Here is an 18863-nt window from a genome sequence, read left to right as displayed (position 1 = left end):
GTTATACTTATAATTAAGGCTTGGATCACCCTAACAATATTCTGAATAATTAAAGTTAAATATGGCATTGGCATGTTAAGCTTCAACAAACTGAAAATTTGGGGTAACCGTAGGTTGGATCATGATGAAATAAAAGTGCCGAGTCAGCTCTATTGGCAGTGGAAACATAGGACAGTAGTACATTTTCACTTTTCAGATTAAGAGTTGCCAGACTGTACTGATTTTCTCCCCTTATCTACCCTGACCAAAACATGACATTTAAAAAAAAACATACATCCCTCAACAGAGGACACATCACGGCACTAATTTTTTTCTCTCATTGGACCCACAAAGAAAATACCTTCATCTTTCTATTTTACTTCATAAAGGGAGCCGAAGAAATCTATCCCTGCTGCCCACCACATTTATTTCTCCCACAATCGTTTTTAAGCTAACATTTCTAGGTGTGCAACAATCACTTGGTAGTGCTTTCAAGCAACTTTTAATTGACTGAGCACACATGACAGCACCCAGAATTGACTTAGAAATAGACATAGAAAGGTTCTGCCTGTTATCCCTTGTGTGGATTTATTCTTGTAAATGATAATGTGTACTTATTAAATTATATACTACTTAGAGCAACACAATTTATTGATGATCACATAGCCAATGTGTTTACACTGTGTTTTTCTTCTTCAATGTAGGCAATGAGGTATTTCATGTTTAAAGTTGTCAACGTGCATTAAAATACAGGAAATGCACAACAAAGTCTATATACTGGTTATTTGTGCAAGTTTGTCCTCTGGAAATATTTTGAGTCAACTTTTGTAGAACATAGAACAATACAGCATAGTATAGGAGCTTTAGCCCTGGATATTGGCCGACCTACATAAACCTACTCAACAAACTAAACCTTACTTACCTCACATCCAAAGCCCTCTATTTTTCATGCATCCACGTGCCTGATTAAGAGTCTTTTAAATGTCCATATTGTACCAGCCTCCACCACCACCACCCCTGGCAATGCATTTCAAGCACCCACTACTCTGTTTAAAAAAAACTAACCCTTTACCCTTAAATGTTCCTCCCCTCACTTTGTACAGCTGTCCCGTGGTATTAGCATTTGGTATTATTTTGAAATTTTATATGAACTGGAAACTAATATCATTAAATCTGCAGCAACATATTTGACTTCACGACCAGTGCAACTTCCGAAGTTCCTATCGTTTATGAAGGATCACAAGAAACCAGCATTTCCTGCAAAATTTGACTGGAGGGACAAGAATGTTGTAACACCTGTGCATAATCAGGAAACAGTAAGTTTCTTTTCATTGTTAAAGTTGCATGTACCTTAGACTAAGGAATACTAACTTTTTTTGCAATGGAGAACCATTTCAGTAATATTGCTTAGAAACACATTGGACTGTTGGAGAGAAACCACCAACCAGTTAAATCCCAAGATATTATTTTCCATGTCATTGCTTGCTATTACAATACAACTGCCATTATCTAAATGGTCAGGACCAGGCCTATGTCGGATATACGGTTTTTTCAGATAATTGGTCATTTTTTAAAAACAGCCCAGTAGCAACAGCAAATCACTTGTATCAATGTTTAAACAACAACAAACAACAAGGGAAGGGTTTTTAAGCATTAAAATAATGTTTAATTCTCACCCAAAAAAATGCTGGCTGCAATGCCGCCAATGATCAATGAGACCTCCAAACCGCCACTACCAATCCCTGACACGTCCCCACCGCTGTAGTTAATCCCCGGGAAAGCTTCTCGGGCTGGTGAAACACTCATTGGTGAATCGATGGGCTCCTGTCTCCGCAGTCAGCAGAGCTCCCAAAACCCAAGTCCCAACTCCGAATCCTTCCCTAGGCCTACTACTGCACATGCACACCAGGGAGTCCAGTGTGCATGTGCAGTAGTACGCCAAGGGGAGGGTTCGGAGTTGGTGTTTGGAGCTCCGGTGTGCCGAGGAGGAAGGGAGGGGAGAGAATGCCACTGAGCCCGAGGTCCAACTCCTGCCCGAGAGGCCACATTTCTTGATGATGCCGGGGCAAGGGATTCTTCCAGCTGCTTGCGGCTGGGAGACAATGGCACACGGTTTGAGAGGATGAGTTGGAGACAAAAGTCAGTAGAGGAAGGTAAAGAAGAAATAGAAAAAGAGAGGGGAGAGAGTTACCTGAAACAAAGTCAATTGTCATTCTAATATCATGTTGAGTGAATTTTTTTTCAACCTGTGAGGTCAGTTCAGCTCCAAAAAAAATTCGGATAAATGAGGATTTCTGATTTGTTTCAGATACCCTCATTTAGCCAAAATTTTTTTTTTTAATTTGGATAAATGAGGATTTCAGAGAATCCGATTTTGGATATTTGGAGTTGTACTGTATGCTGCGATTTTTCAAAATCATGTGAAAAAAGTGATTATATTTTTTTAAAAGTAAGACAAATAAGTGGAACTTTAGGACAGTTCATTTTATTTCATTTAATGGTTCATTTTCAGAGTTTATACACACTTGATTCATTCAGGGATAGTCATTACAGCCTTCAGCATGACATCATGTTTTATAGGCTTCTGTTAGCGATAATGCGGTAAATAATGTCATTCAGGCAACTTAAGAAAAGATTTTAAAACAAAAGTACCATAAAATATATTGAACAGGAATTTCATTCTCAGTTAAATAGCTACCCTAAGCATGGGTTTGAATTATAATCAATGTTCGTGAATGTGAAAAGTTGTATCACTGTAAGTTTTAAAGTTTTTTTCAGCTCCTGTCCCAGCCATTTGCCACAACACGTTTGGGATCACTGCACTGTTAGAATCCTCAGAAATATCCATGCTATTGTATTTTAAACCAGCTGCAGACAGACAATACAGTGGTAGAGAGTGGCCTCTTATCTTTAAAGACACCTTGATTTCTTAGTAGACATGGTGCAGAGAAAGCAGATGCTCTGCACTAGCATGGTAAAACGACTTCCAAAACAGACGTGAAATACAAGTGGAAGGAGAATGCCACTTTAATCCCTTTGGAGAAGTGTTGGAAGTAATTCCATGTCCTCTCTCCCTTTATCAAATTGAATTGTATGATTCTTCGAATTATAGTTGACAGGTGCAGTTATGCAGCAAAGCCACACAGTAGCCGTGCATGCATGAATGCTCTGAGTTATTCCATTATAGCAGGCATGTTCCTCGCCTAGGAGCTCAAATAATCCCCATCATACACTGGACTTAACAACTGAACCACAGCAATAATGTCATTTGAAATCACACACATAGAAATCAACTTTGCACTTTGTCTTGCAGGGCAAGATTGCCTGCACGAGGCAGCTTCCACAACAAATGGGAGGAAATTTTGCCTGAGCAAGTTACCTCTCAATATTCTACAAGCACAAGATGAGCTTACCAATCTTCAGAAGGGTTCTTGAGCATTGACTCAAAGAATTACACTTTAATTTCAAGAAATTCAATAAATCTGGAATTTAAAAAAAAACTTTCTATATTGGTGCACTCCCTTGCTGCCATACTGAGGGCCCTCTCACTATTGCATTCAGGGCATCCTCATACCTCTGTTCATTGGCCCTCACCACAGCATTCAATGCGACCTCACCACCTCCATTTAGTGTCCATTCATTGCTCCAGTCACTGCCTCTATGCTCTCATATCTGGTGGTCTCTTCCACCTTGCCAGGTTTGTGCCTACCATTGTTGTAGTCCGATACAGGGATAGATCTGTACCCAGCATTATTAACCCAGCGATATACCCTGATACCTTACACTTTCCTGTATTCTGCCCAGTTTGCACCTGCACTTCATCCAATTGTCATACAGCTAAGACCTGTACCCACCAAGTGATAGTCCATGTTTACTTGCTTGGTGCAACCTGGTCTGAAGCCTTACTTTATGGACCTGGATCTGGATTCAGGTTGAGGACATTAATCTGGGTCAACATGGTCCTTGGAACTCTATATCCTGGGTATCTCATTCCTGGCTCCCAGACCACAGTGCTGGCCTAGGCCCTGACAGCAGGTGGATCCAAGTCCTAGTTTCACGTGAGCCAAGGGAATTTAGTACCAGGGAAGATAGACCCACAAACCTAGAACCAGTACCATTTGGGACCTGGCATAAGATTGGCCTCGTGAATGGAGCAGAAGTCAATTCCTGTCCTAGTGCAGGTCAATTCTTGTCCTGGTTCTTCACCAGCAGTCTGCACAGTGCTCCTTGTGGTCTCCATGCAAATGCCTAATGGCATTACAGCCGGCTTCTCATAAGGAGTTGTAGGTGCCCAGAATGTACTGGAATGCTGTTGGTAACAATAACACCAGGTCAGCTAAATTGCAGAGTGGCTGATCTGGATAAAAGTAAGGCTGTGAGGAAGGCAGGGTGGATCCATCCTGCCAGCCATATGTTAGTCACAGAGAAATACAACATGGAAATAGGCCATTCAACCAACTGAATCTGCACCTACAATCAACCACCATTTACCCTACTCCTACATTAATCCAATGTTTTTCTCATCAACCCCCAAATTTTACCTCTCACCCACATATGAGGGACAATTTACAACTTTTGAGATGTGGGAGAAAAATAGTTCATAGGATAAATGCACAAAGGTCAGGATTGAACCTGTGTCTCCTGCACTGTGAGACAGCAACCCTATTAGATAGGCCACTGTGCCACCTAATAATAGGGTTACAGATTGCAGTTAAGTGCCCAGTACAGAGCTGCCAGTTCTGTTCTGAATCTGTTTACCACAAAACATGATAGAAGGTCCTCCGCGGAAAGACAGAACCTTGTTTCAATCGGGATGCAATGTTGATGCTCCTATTAATAGTAACATCTACTCAGGGGAAAAATGTGTGTGGATCAATTCTCCACCATCTTACATGTGAATGTACAACTTCGGAAGAAGGCGGCCAAGTAGTCCCTCAAGCCTTTACTGCCATTTAACAAGTCTTTCTACTGTATCTTCAAAATGTGTTTAACTTGGTCATTGGTAATGGTACCAAGCCAATCTAGGTGATGGAAAATTGAAGTCCCTTACCCAGACTTTCTATTATGCCCACATAACTTTAAATATTCAGTAGGGAGGAGATAAGGACAGTATGTGTCAAATAGCAAGAGATTTCCTTGCCCACGCCATCATTAAACTTCATCGGTCCTGGAGTCGATATTAATGACTCCCAGCACACCACTATATCCCTTTCCCGAGGGGTTTGTTCTGCCACAGTGGGGGAAGAATCAGAGGTATTTGCTGTTACGAGCCCAGAGGACCCCCAAACCCAGCAGCAATAGATATTCACCAAGACAAATGGTTACTTAAACAAAAGTTGATTTTAATTATCTTTAAGTATGAAAACAGAATTACACTTTAACTTATCACTATTAACTTACTTTACCTAACTTAACCCCCTTCTAATTCTAAGCGCATGTGTACCTAATGTGTGCATAAGTTTAGAAAAGTTCTTTGGTTCACAGTCCAATCTCACTTCTCATTCCTCCAAGTTCACTGGTTACAAACATTCTTATACTGTAAACAGAATTTAACATTTGTAAAGTTCATCAAGCTTTGGTGTTCGAAAGGTAAATGGTTAATGCTCAGGAAAGTTCTTATTGGTTTTCAGAGAGAGATGTGTTGTTCCAGGACATCCATCCGTCATCTCAGTGTCTTGCTGATGAAACTCGCCCCATCAGGGTTCTCTAGATGATAACCTCTTTCTTTCAGGTCACCACAGAGTTCCTTTTTGTTTCTCTTGTTCCAAGTGAAACATTAGATAGCCAGTCCTCTCCTCTTGCATGAACCACAAGGACTGTTACCAGGCCGTCTTCCACACTGGGGCTTCTTGCCAGCTTTTCCTGTTTCAGTTCCAGCTGCTCTTGCTGACTGACACTGTCAAGTGATCTCTGCTTTTCTCTCTATCTCTCGCACACACACTCTGAGACTGAGAGAAAGCCTGTTTGACTCTCTCTGCTTGCAAAACCACATGACCCTCTTACAACAGCAAAACTCTGCTTCAGATAATAGCAGCTCCAGCCTGCTCTTTCATCTGTTACCTTGATAAACAATAATCCAGTCTCCGGAGCACTCTTCAAAGCTCTTGCAAAAAGGCGTGAGAAACCACTATGTCTCCAGTGTTTCAAATAAGATCTGTTTTAAAGTGTTTGCATGTGACCTACTCTATCAAACCTTTCCCAATTTATCTCCCAAAAACATTTCTATATACTCTGTCACAGCTGTAAGATACGATTCTCAGAGTTAAACAGCAGGCTATCGCTTAAATAATATGCAGGAGAGCTCTCCCTCACTTTAAACATGAGTCCCCAGATATTCATGCAAATACCTTTGCTCCATTCAATTCATTTGCACTAATGTTAACTTTCCCCTATTGAAATGTTGCCATTTCAGGCACAAAAGCATCAGGATAGGCAGACTGGTGGGAACATTTTAATTCTAAATAAAGCAAAGTGTCCATTAATACCAGAGAATTAGCGGTAGGTCTTGGGATTGGGAGTACATTGTGAGCATAAAAATATATGCATCCACAGGTTGCTGAGAAGGTCGTTCCTTACCGAAAGATAATTAATGGAAGTTTCACAGAGTTTGTTCAAAACCCCAGCTGTCATGGAAGGCTCTGAACTCACTCTGGATTATTGGGCTTCGTCTCAGGATTATAAATCCAGGCGCATAACCACAAGCCATTACCCTATTATTATTTCCAGTGATTGATTCCAAAATTACTGATTTCTATTTATTTTAATAATTCATGAGCTGTAGCAAATTTATCAATCCTTGGAGTTGCTTCCTTTGCAACTTTGATTAATAATTAGTTACACTGGGGACACGAGCTGTGTCAGAATTAATGAATACTGAATCACTGATCAGATTTTTTGTCGTGCCATGAAAACCAGGTGGAAGTAGGTAAGGTTATTAAGTGCAAGTATCTGGACAAGTACTTGAATTGCCAGGGCCTGCAAGGCTAAACACCAAGTGCTTGTAGATAGGATGAATATCGATGAATGGGATCAACAAGTGGGGCTGAGGGGTTTTGTTTCTGTGCTGGACCCAACGAAAGGTGAGAGCCCACAAAAGATGATCATTATTAAGGTCTCTGATAAAGCTTCCAGGGTTTATTATTTTTAAATGTATATTCCAGCTGTCAGAAAATTGTGATTATGCTGATGTTGACAATGCTGTTGGGGAGAAAAGGGCAGGGTTGGACTAATTTCTGATTATTTCGTGCTATAGTGTGGAGGGTGCTGGGCCTTCAGTGTGGTGGAAAGTATTGAATCTTCTCTCGCAATTAAGAAAGGAGAATTAGTGACGCTGAGTGCACAAGAAGTTCTAGATTGTTCTTACAAGGATAGTGGCTGCAATGGCGGCTCACCAGTAAGTGCCCTTAGATGGCTAAATCAGGTAAGTAACATGTTTTTTTTTCTGACAATCATTTGTCATTGTTCATGTGGTAAATTTATGGAAATAGCATATGATAGTTGATCTTATCTATTGAGCTTGTTCAACAATCTTCATAACGACAGAATCATAACCAAACCCTTCCAAGTCCATGTCTCTGTGCCACTGGGAGCTGAATCGCCTAGATTTTACAATAGCCTCTTCTTCTGGCTATTCAGGCTCCACTGAGAACTTCCTGCATGCCTGGGTTGCTGAGTGAGAGTACTTTCTGGGACAAACTGAAGCTGGAGTTAGGTGGGGGTTGGCTGATTGTGTGGAGAATTGGCCATCACAAAATAACAAAGATGCTGTTAAATTTTGGGCATTTGACGTTAGAGCAACAAAAATTCAGTGGGGGTTGTAAATGTTATCAGACGTTCACAGCTTAGAGCAGTGGTTCTCAACCTTTTTCTTTCCACTCACTACCACTTTAAGTATTCCCTGTGCCATAGGTGCTCTGTGATTAGTAAGGAATTGCTTAAAGTGGTATGTGAGTGGGAAGAAAAAGTTTGAAAACCACTGTTTTAATCGTACCTAATTGACTTGTTGTGTGTATGGTTTCATAACCCCAAAGGAAATGGGTGAATGACAATTTTTCTCCAGCAAAATATTTCAGTAACAATTGGGTCTAGAGCAGTGATTCTCAACCTTCCCTTCCCACCCATATATCACCTTAAGCAATCCCTTACTAATCACAGAGCACTGATGCCAGAGAGATTACTTAAAGTGGTATGTGAGTGGAAAGGAAAAGGTTGAGAACAACTGGCTTAGAGGGTCAGTGGTAGATTCAGAGCTAAGCTTGTGTCGTGGCAGACAATGGTGGGGTCGAGGCAGTCGGAAATGTAATAGGGTGCAAGACCCAAGACAAAATTGGTTTATGATCCTGCATTTTGGAGGTTGGTAAGTTGTTGGATTCATAAATTGAAGTCCAAGGGGTGAACACCAAATAAATAATTAAATAATGTGTCTTCCACAAAATCAACACCCAGACTCCCTCACAGCAGACCAGGAAATGTTTACCTCAGGCTTCTTTAGGTGTGAATGACACTCAGCTCATGGGCCATCAACATGTATATACATGTTATGTTATTTGCAATGTTGACTTCATTCCACGTGCCTGTTATACGTTCTGTCAACAAATAAGCAGGGTCAAATTTCCATGTGAACGTAGGATCAGCTCTTCGATAATGTTTGCTTAGCACACAAAAATGTTGCAATATTCAAAATAATTTTTAGTTCCACCAGGGTTGTTCCTTTACTAAAATGGAAAACATTTTTTTGTTAACAGAGTAAAACAAAATTGGTGAAAGAGTCATTGTATCCCTTCAAAGCAAAAACTGGAATCTGCCATTATTTTCCAAAGTCTATATTTGGTGTTTCAATCAGAAACTATTGGGCATATAGCTTCAGGTAATCCTAGTTCCTTTAGCTCATTAGGTGTTGAAATTTTAAATGATGGGAAATTAATATCATAATTGTAACTTGTTTACTGTCTCTCATATACTGCAAAGTTTATGGTAAAGGAAATGAAGCTTTATATCAGTGATTAGTTCCACTACTTACCCATGTAGATTCAACTTGGCTATCAATGAGTCCTATTGATTGGATTCTGGACAGGACTTAGACTAAGCAGTCAGCATTCACCACAGCAGGTCGTTGTGACAACACAGAATGTAGCTGTCGAAGCATAAAGGGGAAACATAGAAACATAGAAGATAGGAGCAGAAGTAGGTCATTCGACCCTTCGAGCCTGCTCCGCCATTCAACGAGATCATGGCTGATCTTAAAGTTCAGTACCCCATCCCCGCCTTCTCTCCGTAACCTTTAATGCCCTTATACTGAAGAAATATATCTAATTCCCTCTTAAATATATTTAATGAACCTGCCTCTACTGCCCTCTGTGGCAATGAATTCCACAGATTCACCACCCTCTGGATAAAGAAATTCCTCCTCATCTCGGTCCTAAATGGTTTGCCTATTATCCTCAAACCATGACCCCGGGTTCTGGATTTTCCCATCATTGGAAACATCCCATCTGCATCCATTCTGTCCAGTCCTGCCAGAATTTTATATGTCTCTCTGAGATCCCCTCTCAATCTTCTAAACTCCAGCGAGTACAATCCCAATTTGCGCAATCTTTCCTCATAAGTCATTCCTGCCATTCCAGGTATCAGCCTGGTGAATCGCCTCTGCACTCCCTCCATTGCAAGAACATCCTTCCTTAGATAAGGTGACCAAAACTGCACACAATACTCCAGGTGGGGTCTCACCAAGGCCCTGTACAGCTGCAGTAAGGTATCCTTGTTCCTATACTCAAACCCTCTTGATATGAAGGCCAACATACCATTTGCCTTTTTTAACCGCCTGCTGTACCTGCATGCTCGCCTTCAGAGACTGGTGTACAAGTACCCCTAGGTCTCTCTGCACTTCCCCATCTCTTAATCTATTGCCATTCAAATAGTAATCTGCCCTCTGGTTTGTATTACCAAAGTGGATAACCTCACATTTATCCACATTAGTGCATTTGCCATGTATCTGTCCAGTCCCTCAATTTATCCAAATCACACTGGAGCTTCCTGACCCCCTCTTCCGTGCACACAACCCCTCCTAGCTTAATGTCATCTGCAAATTTGGAGATAGTACATCCAATCCCCTCATCTAGATCATTAATGTAAATTGTGAACAGCTGGGGTCCCAGTACAGATCCCTGTGGCACCCCACTGGTCACCGCCTGCCACTCAGAAAACGAGCCATTTATCCCAACTCTCTGTCTTCTACCTGCCAGCCAGTTCTCAATCCACATTAATACTTTGCCCCCAATCCCATGAGCCTTGATTTTGAAAGCCAGTCGTTTATGCGGGACCTTATCGAAGGCCTTTTGGAAGTCCAGGTACACCACATCCACTGGCTCTCCCCCATCTATTTTATCTGTCACCATCTCAAAGAATTCCAATAGATTTGTCAAGCACAATTTACCTTTTGTAAATCCATGTTGACTCCGTCCGATCCCTTCTCTGCTAGTCATATGCTCCACTATTACATCCTTAATAATGGATTCCATTATTTTGCCCACTACTGATGTAAGGCTCACCGGCCTATAATTCCCCGCTTTTTCTCTACCCCCCTTTTTAAATAGTGGGGTAACATTAGCTACCCTCCAATCCATGGGTACTGATCCTGAGTCTATCGAGTTCTGGAAAATAATTCTTAAAGCATCTGCTATCTGATTGGCCTCTAAGTTCAGCAACAGATCATATGAGCATTGCTGTTTTACTCAGAAATTATGGGTACAATACAGCCATATAAACATTCAAGTTTTCTCCATCTTGTAGTAAAATCATTGTCTTTCCAGGAAGGGTTTTTATGTCCAGTACTCCAATTATGCATTTTGCTCTGTGTTGCTATATCTGTGTCAACTTTCCATTATTTATTTACACGGACTACAAATATTCCCCAAAAAATGTTTCCTACTATAATAATATTTACTGATTACTGAATAATCTTTTGCCTTATCATTGTGTTATCCACAGATGCCCACATTCATTTCCATATGCCATTGCCTTCCAAAACTTGATCAGTCTCCAACCCTTGACTTGTTCATTGAATTGTCCTTGCATCTGACTTTGATGCTGAGCTTTGTACCAGCAATAAACCTAGATACAATACAATGCAATGACATGAGATTAGGTTTAGTGTAAATAGGTGAGGCCAAAGGACTAAACCTTGTGGGCCTTCAAAAGGTATCCACTGCCATCTCAAAAATATATTTTCCAATAAAGTAAAGAGGTGATAAGTCAAATGATCTGTTCTAGTCATGCCCATCATCAGATTTTTCACCTTTCACCCTTAACACATGTCCTCTCGTTCTCGTTTCACAAAATCTCAGTGGAAAAAGTCTGCTTGCACGTGTCTATCTATACCCATCATAATTTTGCATATTGATTGAGGTCATTGCTGGATATTTGATGCCCATTAACTTCAGGGCTTCCTATCTGCATACCACACACACACACACACACACACACACACACACACACACACACACACACACACACACACACACACACACACACACACACACACACCTCAGATTGCACTCCGCCAATTGAAGTACTTGATCATTATTTCTGCTTTCTGTCTTCTGCGAGCCAGGGATATGATTTGCCTTCAATTCTATTAGTTTTCACTGAGTTAATAGGACAGACTTTAGCAAACCTCTTGTGAAATATAAAGAGTTCACAATCACTACTCTGGAGACAAAGTCTTGGAGAACAGGTTCAGCTTTATTTCGAGTCTGCAGAGTCAGATGTCCCTAGTCTGGAGACACACCAGAGGTTCAGAATCATCACTCTTTTGTACACTCCCACGCTCAACATCACCCCACCTTCATTTACCTTCTTTCAATCAGAATCCCAATGCATTACATAATTCTCCTTTTCCCTTCCATCAATACAGGTATCACTCAGTTCCTCCCTCTTCATACATCGCATGCTATGTTAATTAGTTCATTCCCTCCTTAGGGGCGACTAAGTTAATATTCATGTCTCTATTAAGCAAGCGCAGTACTAGCTATAGACTACCTTAGGTCACTGTACCAGCCTGAACCAGATCCTTGCATCCTTGGGGCTCCTAATAAGAAGAGGCCTACTAACTAGTATTGTCTGTTTTCAAGCTCTCATCTACATTCTTTGCATTCCATCCTTTTTCACAGAATGGTGAGAGTTTAATCATCTTCAACCATATTTTACACTCTTCTAGAATTACAGATGAATAAGATCCATGGATCATTCCCTAGCTGCTCTTTCTACCACCTTTTCATAAAAGACAGCCATATTCAGACATGATCTAACCTTTTCAAATCCACGTGCTGTCAGTTAGTGGTAATTTCTCTTTGTATGTTTTCCTCTTTTTTAATGTTCTCTTGCACTTAAATTATCAGCTTAATATTAACATCTTTATCCATGTTATCTTTCCATCCAGAAAGGCACATTTCTATTTTATTCTTCGATTGCCTCATTCAGAAAAAAAATACTTTCTTCTAGAAAATAGGCATTGTTCATGCAACTGGGAATTGAAAATAGAAAGCTAAACTCCCAATAGTGGAAATCTAAACCAGCTATTCTCAACTACTTTAGGAATCTGCACAGAGTTTATGGGCTGCTTTCCTTGTGAAGCAGTCAAGGTTAGTTAGTTTCTTCCATTCTTCTCTCCTACTGACAACATAAAAAGAACATTCAGTCCATGGGCTCCCTAAAATGTGCTGTTTCTCTCCCCCCCCCACCACGGAGAATGGCTGGTCTAAAATATAAAACAGGAACCATTGAAAATACTCAGCTAGTCGAGCCACATCTATGGTTAGGGAAGGAGAGTACCAGTGAGCTGGGTTCAATGTTGGCACTGTTTGTATGTTCTCCCAGTGTTACCTCTGTGCTTCAGTTTCCTCCCACCATTCAAAGCGTATGGAGGCTGTAGGTTAATTGGGGTATTTGGGCAGCCCGGGCTCGTGGCAGAAGGGCCTGTAACCATGTTGTATGTCTCAAAAAAAAATTGTTGGCTGTTCATCCCAAAGAACTGATTTCACCAATAGATTGGATAATGGTTGATTTATTTATTAATAAATCAAACACAAAATTGAGGCAGGCATCCAAGTTGAGCCCTTTTCACACTGGCTAATGCATAAATTGGCTGTTCAATGAACCAGTTAAAGAAGTCACTTTGCTGTTCACACTGGACCACTGTTAATCTGTCTCTGCATCCTTTCACACTCACCACAAGGCATCCCTGGGGAGAGGGGCACCTATCCTCCACCCGCAATGTTTGAGTGATGCAACAAGCGATGGCAGACCTCCCCTCCCAGAATTGCGTGTGGCAGAGAAATCCCTCCATAAGTCTGCCATGAATTCACCCCTTTCTATGCCGCACGCTATTCTGGGAGTGCAGGTCCGCCATCGCTCGCTCCATCTCTCTCTCTCTCTCACTCTATAAATTGTTTTATTGCTGCTAACACTTTACCACGTTTCTTTAAAAATTTATAAATTTTATATAGGTTGGCTCAACAACAGGGGCTGAATAGCTCATACTGTGCTGTACATAATGTTTAATTATGTTAATAATTAGGGATGATTAATTTTGTTTAAATACAAGATCATAATACATTGATCAGGATTTAGTAAATTGAATTAAAAGTTTATACCTTCTTTTTAATCTTTTGTTTCCTTCACGTTCCTACACTCATGCAATCAGCGCATCACTACTTAGTCCCTGAATAGTCCATGTCCCTTTCACATTGGGCTAATTGACTGGCAGGTGTCAGATGACCCCAGGGATGCTACACTCCCTGAGGTGATTTGATCCCTGTGTGCCAATTCACGAGTGTTCACACTGGCCATTTAACCAGTATACTGGCCGTTAATTACTAGGATAAGGTGCCAATGTGAAAGGGGTTTTAGATGTGCAGTCTTCTGCTCAACAGAATTAGCTTGGCTGATTTAAAAAGAGCCTTGGTGTCCTTCCATGACATGGCCAATGTTTAACCTGCAACTGTCATGAATCCAAATTCCTAAAAATAGGTATTTGACATCCCATTGGTGTAAAAATTATTCTTGTGCAGATACAATGAAGAAAAACTGATGCAAAAACTATTGGAATGGGGGCCTTTGGTGGCAGTTGTTGATGCAGTAAGTTGGCAGGACTATCTGGGTGGCATTATACAGCACCATTGCTCTCATGAAGAACCCAATCATGCAGTAGTCATCACTGGTTATGACAAAACAGGTAAGTGCAATGCAATTAATAAGTGAAATCAATATAGTTCAGTTTACCATTTGACTGAAACATCCAACTTGTTCCTCTTATGAGCTCATTCTAATTTCAATTTTAAATGTATTCTAAATACAGAAAAAAACAAAGATAAAGAATGGAGAACACCATATTAACATCACTGCATAAGAATTTATACCCTGGAATTTGACTTGCTGAACTGCCCATCTTTCAACATTCGACTTCTCTCTGACATCTCCCATCTAACCACTGTTGAATCCATTTCACTAATTTATCATTCATACCTAATGCTTCCACCCTCCTTACTAACCTCTTACGGGGAACCTTATCAAAAGCCTTACTAAAGTCCACTGCCTTCTCCTCATCAACCTTTTTAGTAACCTCCTTGAAAGACTATAAGATTTGTTAGACATGATCTTCCACGTACAAAACCATGCTGACTACTCCAAATCAATCCCTGCCTTTCCAAATAGTTGTATATACCATCTCTAAGAACACTCTCCATTAATTTACCCTCCACCAATGTCAGACTTACAGGCCTATAATCACCAGATCTACTTTTGGATCCTTTTTTGAACAGCAATGATCTATTCTTAAAACTCAGTAGAAAATCTCTTAAAAATTCTCATAACAATGTCTAGAGAAAGTAGTCGTTTTCCAGTCTCCATTTCTTTTCAAGCAACATGTTCCATATTTGGATTAAGTTCCTGACTCCTATCAGTTCTTTGCCTTTTGGTTTTGGAGGATTTATAGTACTTCTCGGATTATCCAAAATGGTTGGGACCAAGCCTATTTTTGATAAACCATTTTTTTTCTGAGAACTAGTCTTTTTTTTAAAGTAGCCCAGTAGCAACAGCAAATCACTTGTAACAGTGTTTAAACAAACAAGGTAAGGCTTTTTAAGCATTAAAGTAATGTTTAATTCTCACCCAAAAAAATGCTGGCCACTGCCAATCACCAACACCTCCCTACCGAGGCCCCGCTCTGCTGGGAGCCCAAGGTCTGCGTTGCCGCCAACTGACCCAAGGTCCCCGGTCAGTTCAGCTCTGGAAAAAAAAATCGGACAAATGAAGATTTCTGATTTGTTTCAGATATCCTCATTTATCCAAAATTTTTTTTAAAAATTCAGATAAATGAGGATTTCTGAGAATACAATTTTGGATAATCGGAGTCATACTGTATTTACTCTATCATGCTGGTGTATATTTTTGTGGAGAGAAAGGGACTTTGTCCTTTGCTGAGGAAGACTGTTGTGTTATCCAAGTGTTAAAGTCTTTAAAGACCACTTGTTAATAACTTTAAAAACTGAAACATCATTGTGTGCATTTTAAAAGAAAGCATGATCAATGTTACTTTAATTTCCATTTCACATTGTTTTGTGACCCAAATTCATATTTCTTACAAATACAAAATAAGCATTTCCAACACTATTTTACAAGCAATGCTTTGCTACATTTACTCATGCAATATGGTTACTAATATTGGCCACAATATATCATCAGTTTAACGTTAATTCCTTCCTACTCACATTACAAATTAACAACCTATTATACTTAATATCAAAATTTCAGGGAAACAGTTCAAAAGAGTCTAATATTAATGGAATATAACCTGAGTACGTAAGGATATAAATCCAATTATTGTTCTGACGTATCACTTTCATCAAAAGTATTATTTGACATCTTGAATAATTCCACTCTAAAATTAAAAACAACAAAAAAACAGATAGTGGTCCTTTGCTTGATTAGTCATGAAGTTGATGACAACAGCCCTATAATTTGTTATAGAAAATTTGTTTTCTGTGACACAAAATCCGCAAATATGACATGAAATTCATTCATACCTTTTTTTGTGAAAACAGGTGATATTCCTTATTGGATAGTGAGGAATTCATGGGGAGAAAAATGGGGAATCAATGGCTACGTCCACATCAAAATGGGAAGAAATGTTTGTGGTAAGTTTTCTGTGCAGTTCATTAAAAAGTTGTCATTCATTTGGAGAATGTACTTTAAATTTTAATGCTCTTGATAGTTTATGCTGTTGTCCAGGTACTCAATGTTAAACTACTCTTCTCATTCAATGTAGCACCTACTAAGAATCAATCTATTTTTCTTTCTCCTGCAACTTTAAATATTCAAGGTTCCTTTATTGTGCTGTGCACATTTGTTTTATTTTGGGGCTCAATAAATTCACACAAAGCAGAGCCACTAATCCAGATGTTCATAATAAACTTCCAGCAATGTGGAGTACCCCCACTCCCCCTGTTGGATTTCAGTTCAGACGGAAGAAAACCAGGAAATGTGCAGACTATCTGTGGCATTAGAGAAATAAGATCTGGCCATCCCTTTTATTGCTGACACATTTCATGCCACCATGTCCTCGAATCTTTCAATTAACGTCAGTTTCCAGGAACCAAAGTAGATGCTGTTATTTAATCCCAGGGAAAGAAGCCAAGGAAGGGCATTTGTCAAGCCAAATAGGTAGGTGACCTTTACAAACTCACTGGTCACTTAATACTGGTACAAATTTACTAAACTCACACAACCTTGACTCTGAGAGAAGAGGGCCAACACTGATCAAAGGCTGAAATCTAAATATTTCAGTATTCAAGTCACGATGGAATAAAGGTCACTGTACTCACATGATGCACTTTTCAAACAGGAACAATTCCCAGTTATCCATTTATTGAATTAGCCAGTTAATGCAAAAAAAAGTTTTGATTTATTCATGGAGATCATTCAGTAAACAGCTTCATTAAGCATACAGATAACCTCAGAAAGTCCTCCCAAGGCCAACACCCTATTGCCACACTGACATGACTGTCCATGGCCTTGGGTTGATACCAATGGGAAATTGGAGGAATAACACCTTATTTCCATCTTGGCAGTGCCCAACCAGATGGCATCAATATTTACTTCTCCAATTTCCATTAACTCCCCACCCCCCATCTCTCTCTCTCTCTCTCTCTCTCTCTCTCTCTCTTTCCCACATCCCTCTCCCTCCAGCTCCACCCCTTCCTTCTATCATAGAGCTATCTTAATTAACCCTCTGCCCTTTTCTTAGATCCTTTCTCTTCTCCCTCCCCCCTGTATCCTCCTATCACCTTCTAGCCCTTGCCACCCTCCAACAATCTTCTTATTCAGGTGTCTGATTGATTTTCAGCCCTCTTGATGAATTATCTTTTGCTTTCCATGGGGGCTGCTTGACCTGCTGAGTTTATCCAGTGCTTTTGTGTACTGTCAAGAAAGCCCTTTTATTTCATATTTCAGCAATATACTAACCCAGTATCTGAGATGATGTGCTCAATTTCAACATAGTACATCATTCATTCCAATCCACTCCTCACCATCCACCAAGGTGAATACATTCTCATAAAAGTCCAAATACTGTATATACTGTAATTCAAACTAGACAGATCATTCTCCGTAATGAATTCCATTGCTTGTGGCGACAGGTGTTGAATGAGCCACACAAGCAAGCCTCTTCACCATTTTATGTGAGGGGGAAGGGAAATAATTTGAAAGTAAATATTGGAAAGTATTATAAATTGGAAATGTTTCTCCTTTTCCTAGGTATTGCTGATTCCATTGCAGTAGGATTTGTGTGAGATGAAACTATTTTCACGTCTCTCTGTGGGATAGCTTCTCATCACAAACATAAATCTGAAGCATTTTGATGACATTGAGTCTGCAGGGAATAGTGGAAAATTGTGCTTTTAAAGTGCATATCTACAAAGGAACCCACCAACATACTTTGCATGAAGGAGATTTTATGGAGAAGATTCAGACTGCTTGCCTCAGGTTGTATTCCTAATTCCTGCTGAAGTCATTCCAATTCTTTGGATTCGAGCAGCTTTCACCTGAAAGCTTCTTCAGCTCTGTGCCAAAGTTTCTGCTGCAGGCCAGAAAATCGTCAACTCATGGCACTACCTCTAATACACTACCATTGGGCAATCTACTTCACAATAGATCAGCCTCAGAAAATTTACATGTCTGCTTTTTACAGGGAGATAACTGGATTGTAATTTAAAGTCATACCCCACATGACCTTTAGAAATAGCTGGTGAACCACCAATTGCAGCTATGGTTTATTTGAGATTTGCAGTATTTTAATCCAGCAACTCAGAGAAACAGGGATCAACTTCTTGCCAGAGAAGTGTGTAAGTTGTCAGTGTCGATATTTAACATTAAGAATTCCTCACTGAAAATAGAGATGAGTCTTCCCATGCAATTTATTCCATTATGGAAGTTTACAAATATATAAAAGGACAATATTAAAAATAAAATCGATGAAAAATCTTACATTTGAAAATCAATTCCTTTTTCTCAGTTTTGTCATCTCTGACCATATTTATTCCAATGATGAGGCCTTCATTGATGTTCTTCCTGAAATACAGCTTCCCCATTTACCATTTGTGGCTGGAGCTCTAAACCACATTATTTCCCATAGGTCTGCTCTCACCGCTGCCTGCTGGAACAGAACAAAGTTCCCCTGGCTCTGACCTTTCACCCCATCAGCTTTCACATTCAATTTATTATCTTGTACAATTTTCACTATCTCCAATGTGATCCTACCACCAGTCATTTTATTTTTTTTATATTTTAGAAATGAGGCTCAGTAACAGGCATTTCTGGTCCATGTACCCATG

The 18863-nt window shown here is 40.0% G+C and overlaps 1 protein-coding gene and 1 long non-coding RNA gene across 2 annotated transcripts in view; one reads left to right on the top strand and one right to left on the bottom strand.

Annotated features, from left to right (window-relative positions):
• The window catches only part of LOC138757988 (uncharacterized), a 31459-nt gene extending 22376 nt beyond the window's left edge, over window positions 1–9083 (bottom strand). Inside the window, exons 1-2 of the long non-coding RNA XR_011354022.1 lie at window positions 8999–9083; window positions 8456–8564 (exon numbers count right to left, since the gene is read on the bottom strand). This is a non-coding gene — a long non-coding RNA (uncharacterized lncRNA). The remainder of the gene's footprint in view (window positions 1–8455; window positions 8565–8998) is intronic.
• Window positions 1–18526, top strand: part of ctso (cathepsin O) — a 29156-nt gene extending 10630 nt beyond the window's left edge. Inside the window, exons 3-8 of the mRNA XM_069926205.1 lie at window positions 1159–1295; window positions 7232–7399; window positions 8724–8845; window positions 14046–14209; window positions 16077–16169; window positions 17788–18526. Coding sequence (XP_069782306.1) covers window positions 1159–1295; window positions 7232–7399; window positions 8724–8845; window positions 14046–14209; window positions 16077–16169; window positions 17788–17822 — 719 coding nt within the window. The 3' untranslated portion in view covers window positions 17823–18526. The remainder of the gene's footprint in view (window positions 1–1158; window positions 1296–7231; window positions 7400–8723; window positions 8846–14045; window positions 14210–16076; window positions 16170–17787) is intronic.
• Window positions 18527–18863: the final 337 nt, after the last annotated feature.

The sequence above is a fragment of the Narcine bancroftii genome, chromosome 3 (genome assembly GCF_036971445.1).
Source record: "Narcine bancroftii isolate sNarBan1 chromosome 3, sNarBan1.hap1, whole genome shotgun sequence".
Lineage (NCBI taxonomy): Eukaryota > Metazoa > Chordata > Chondrichthyes > Torpediniformes > Narcinidae > Narcine > Narcine bancroftii.
Note: the sequence above shows the minus strand (reverse complement) of the source record. Positions and strands in the feature narration are given on the sequence as shown.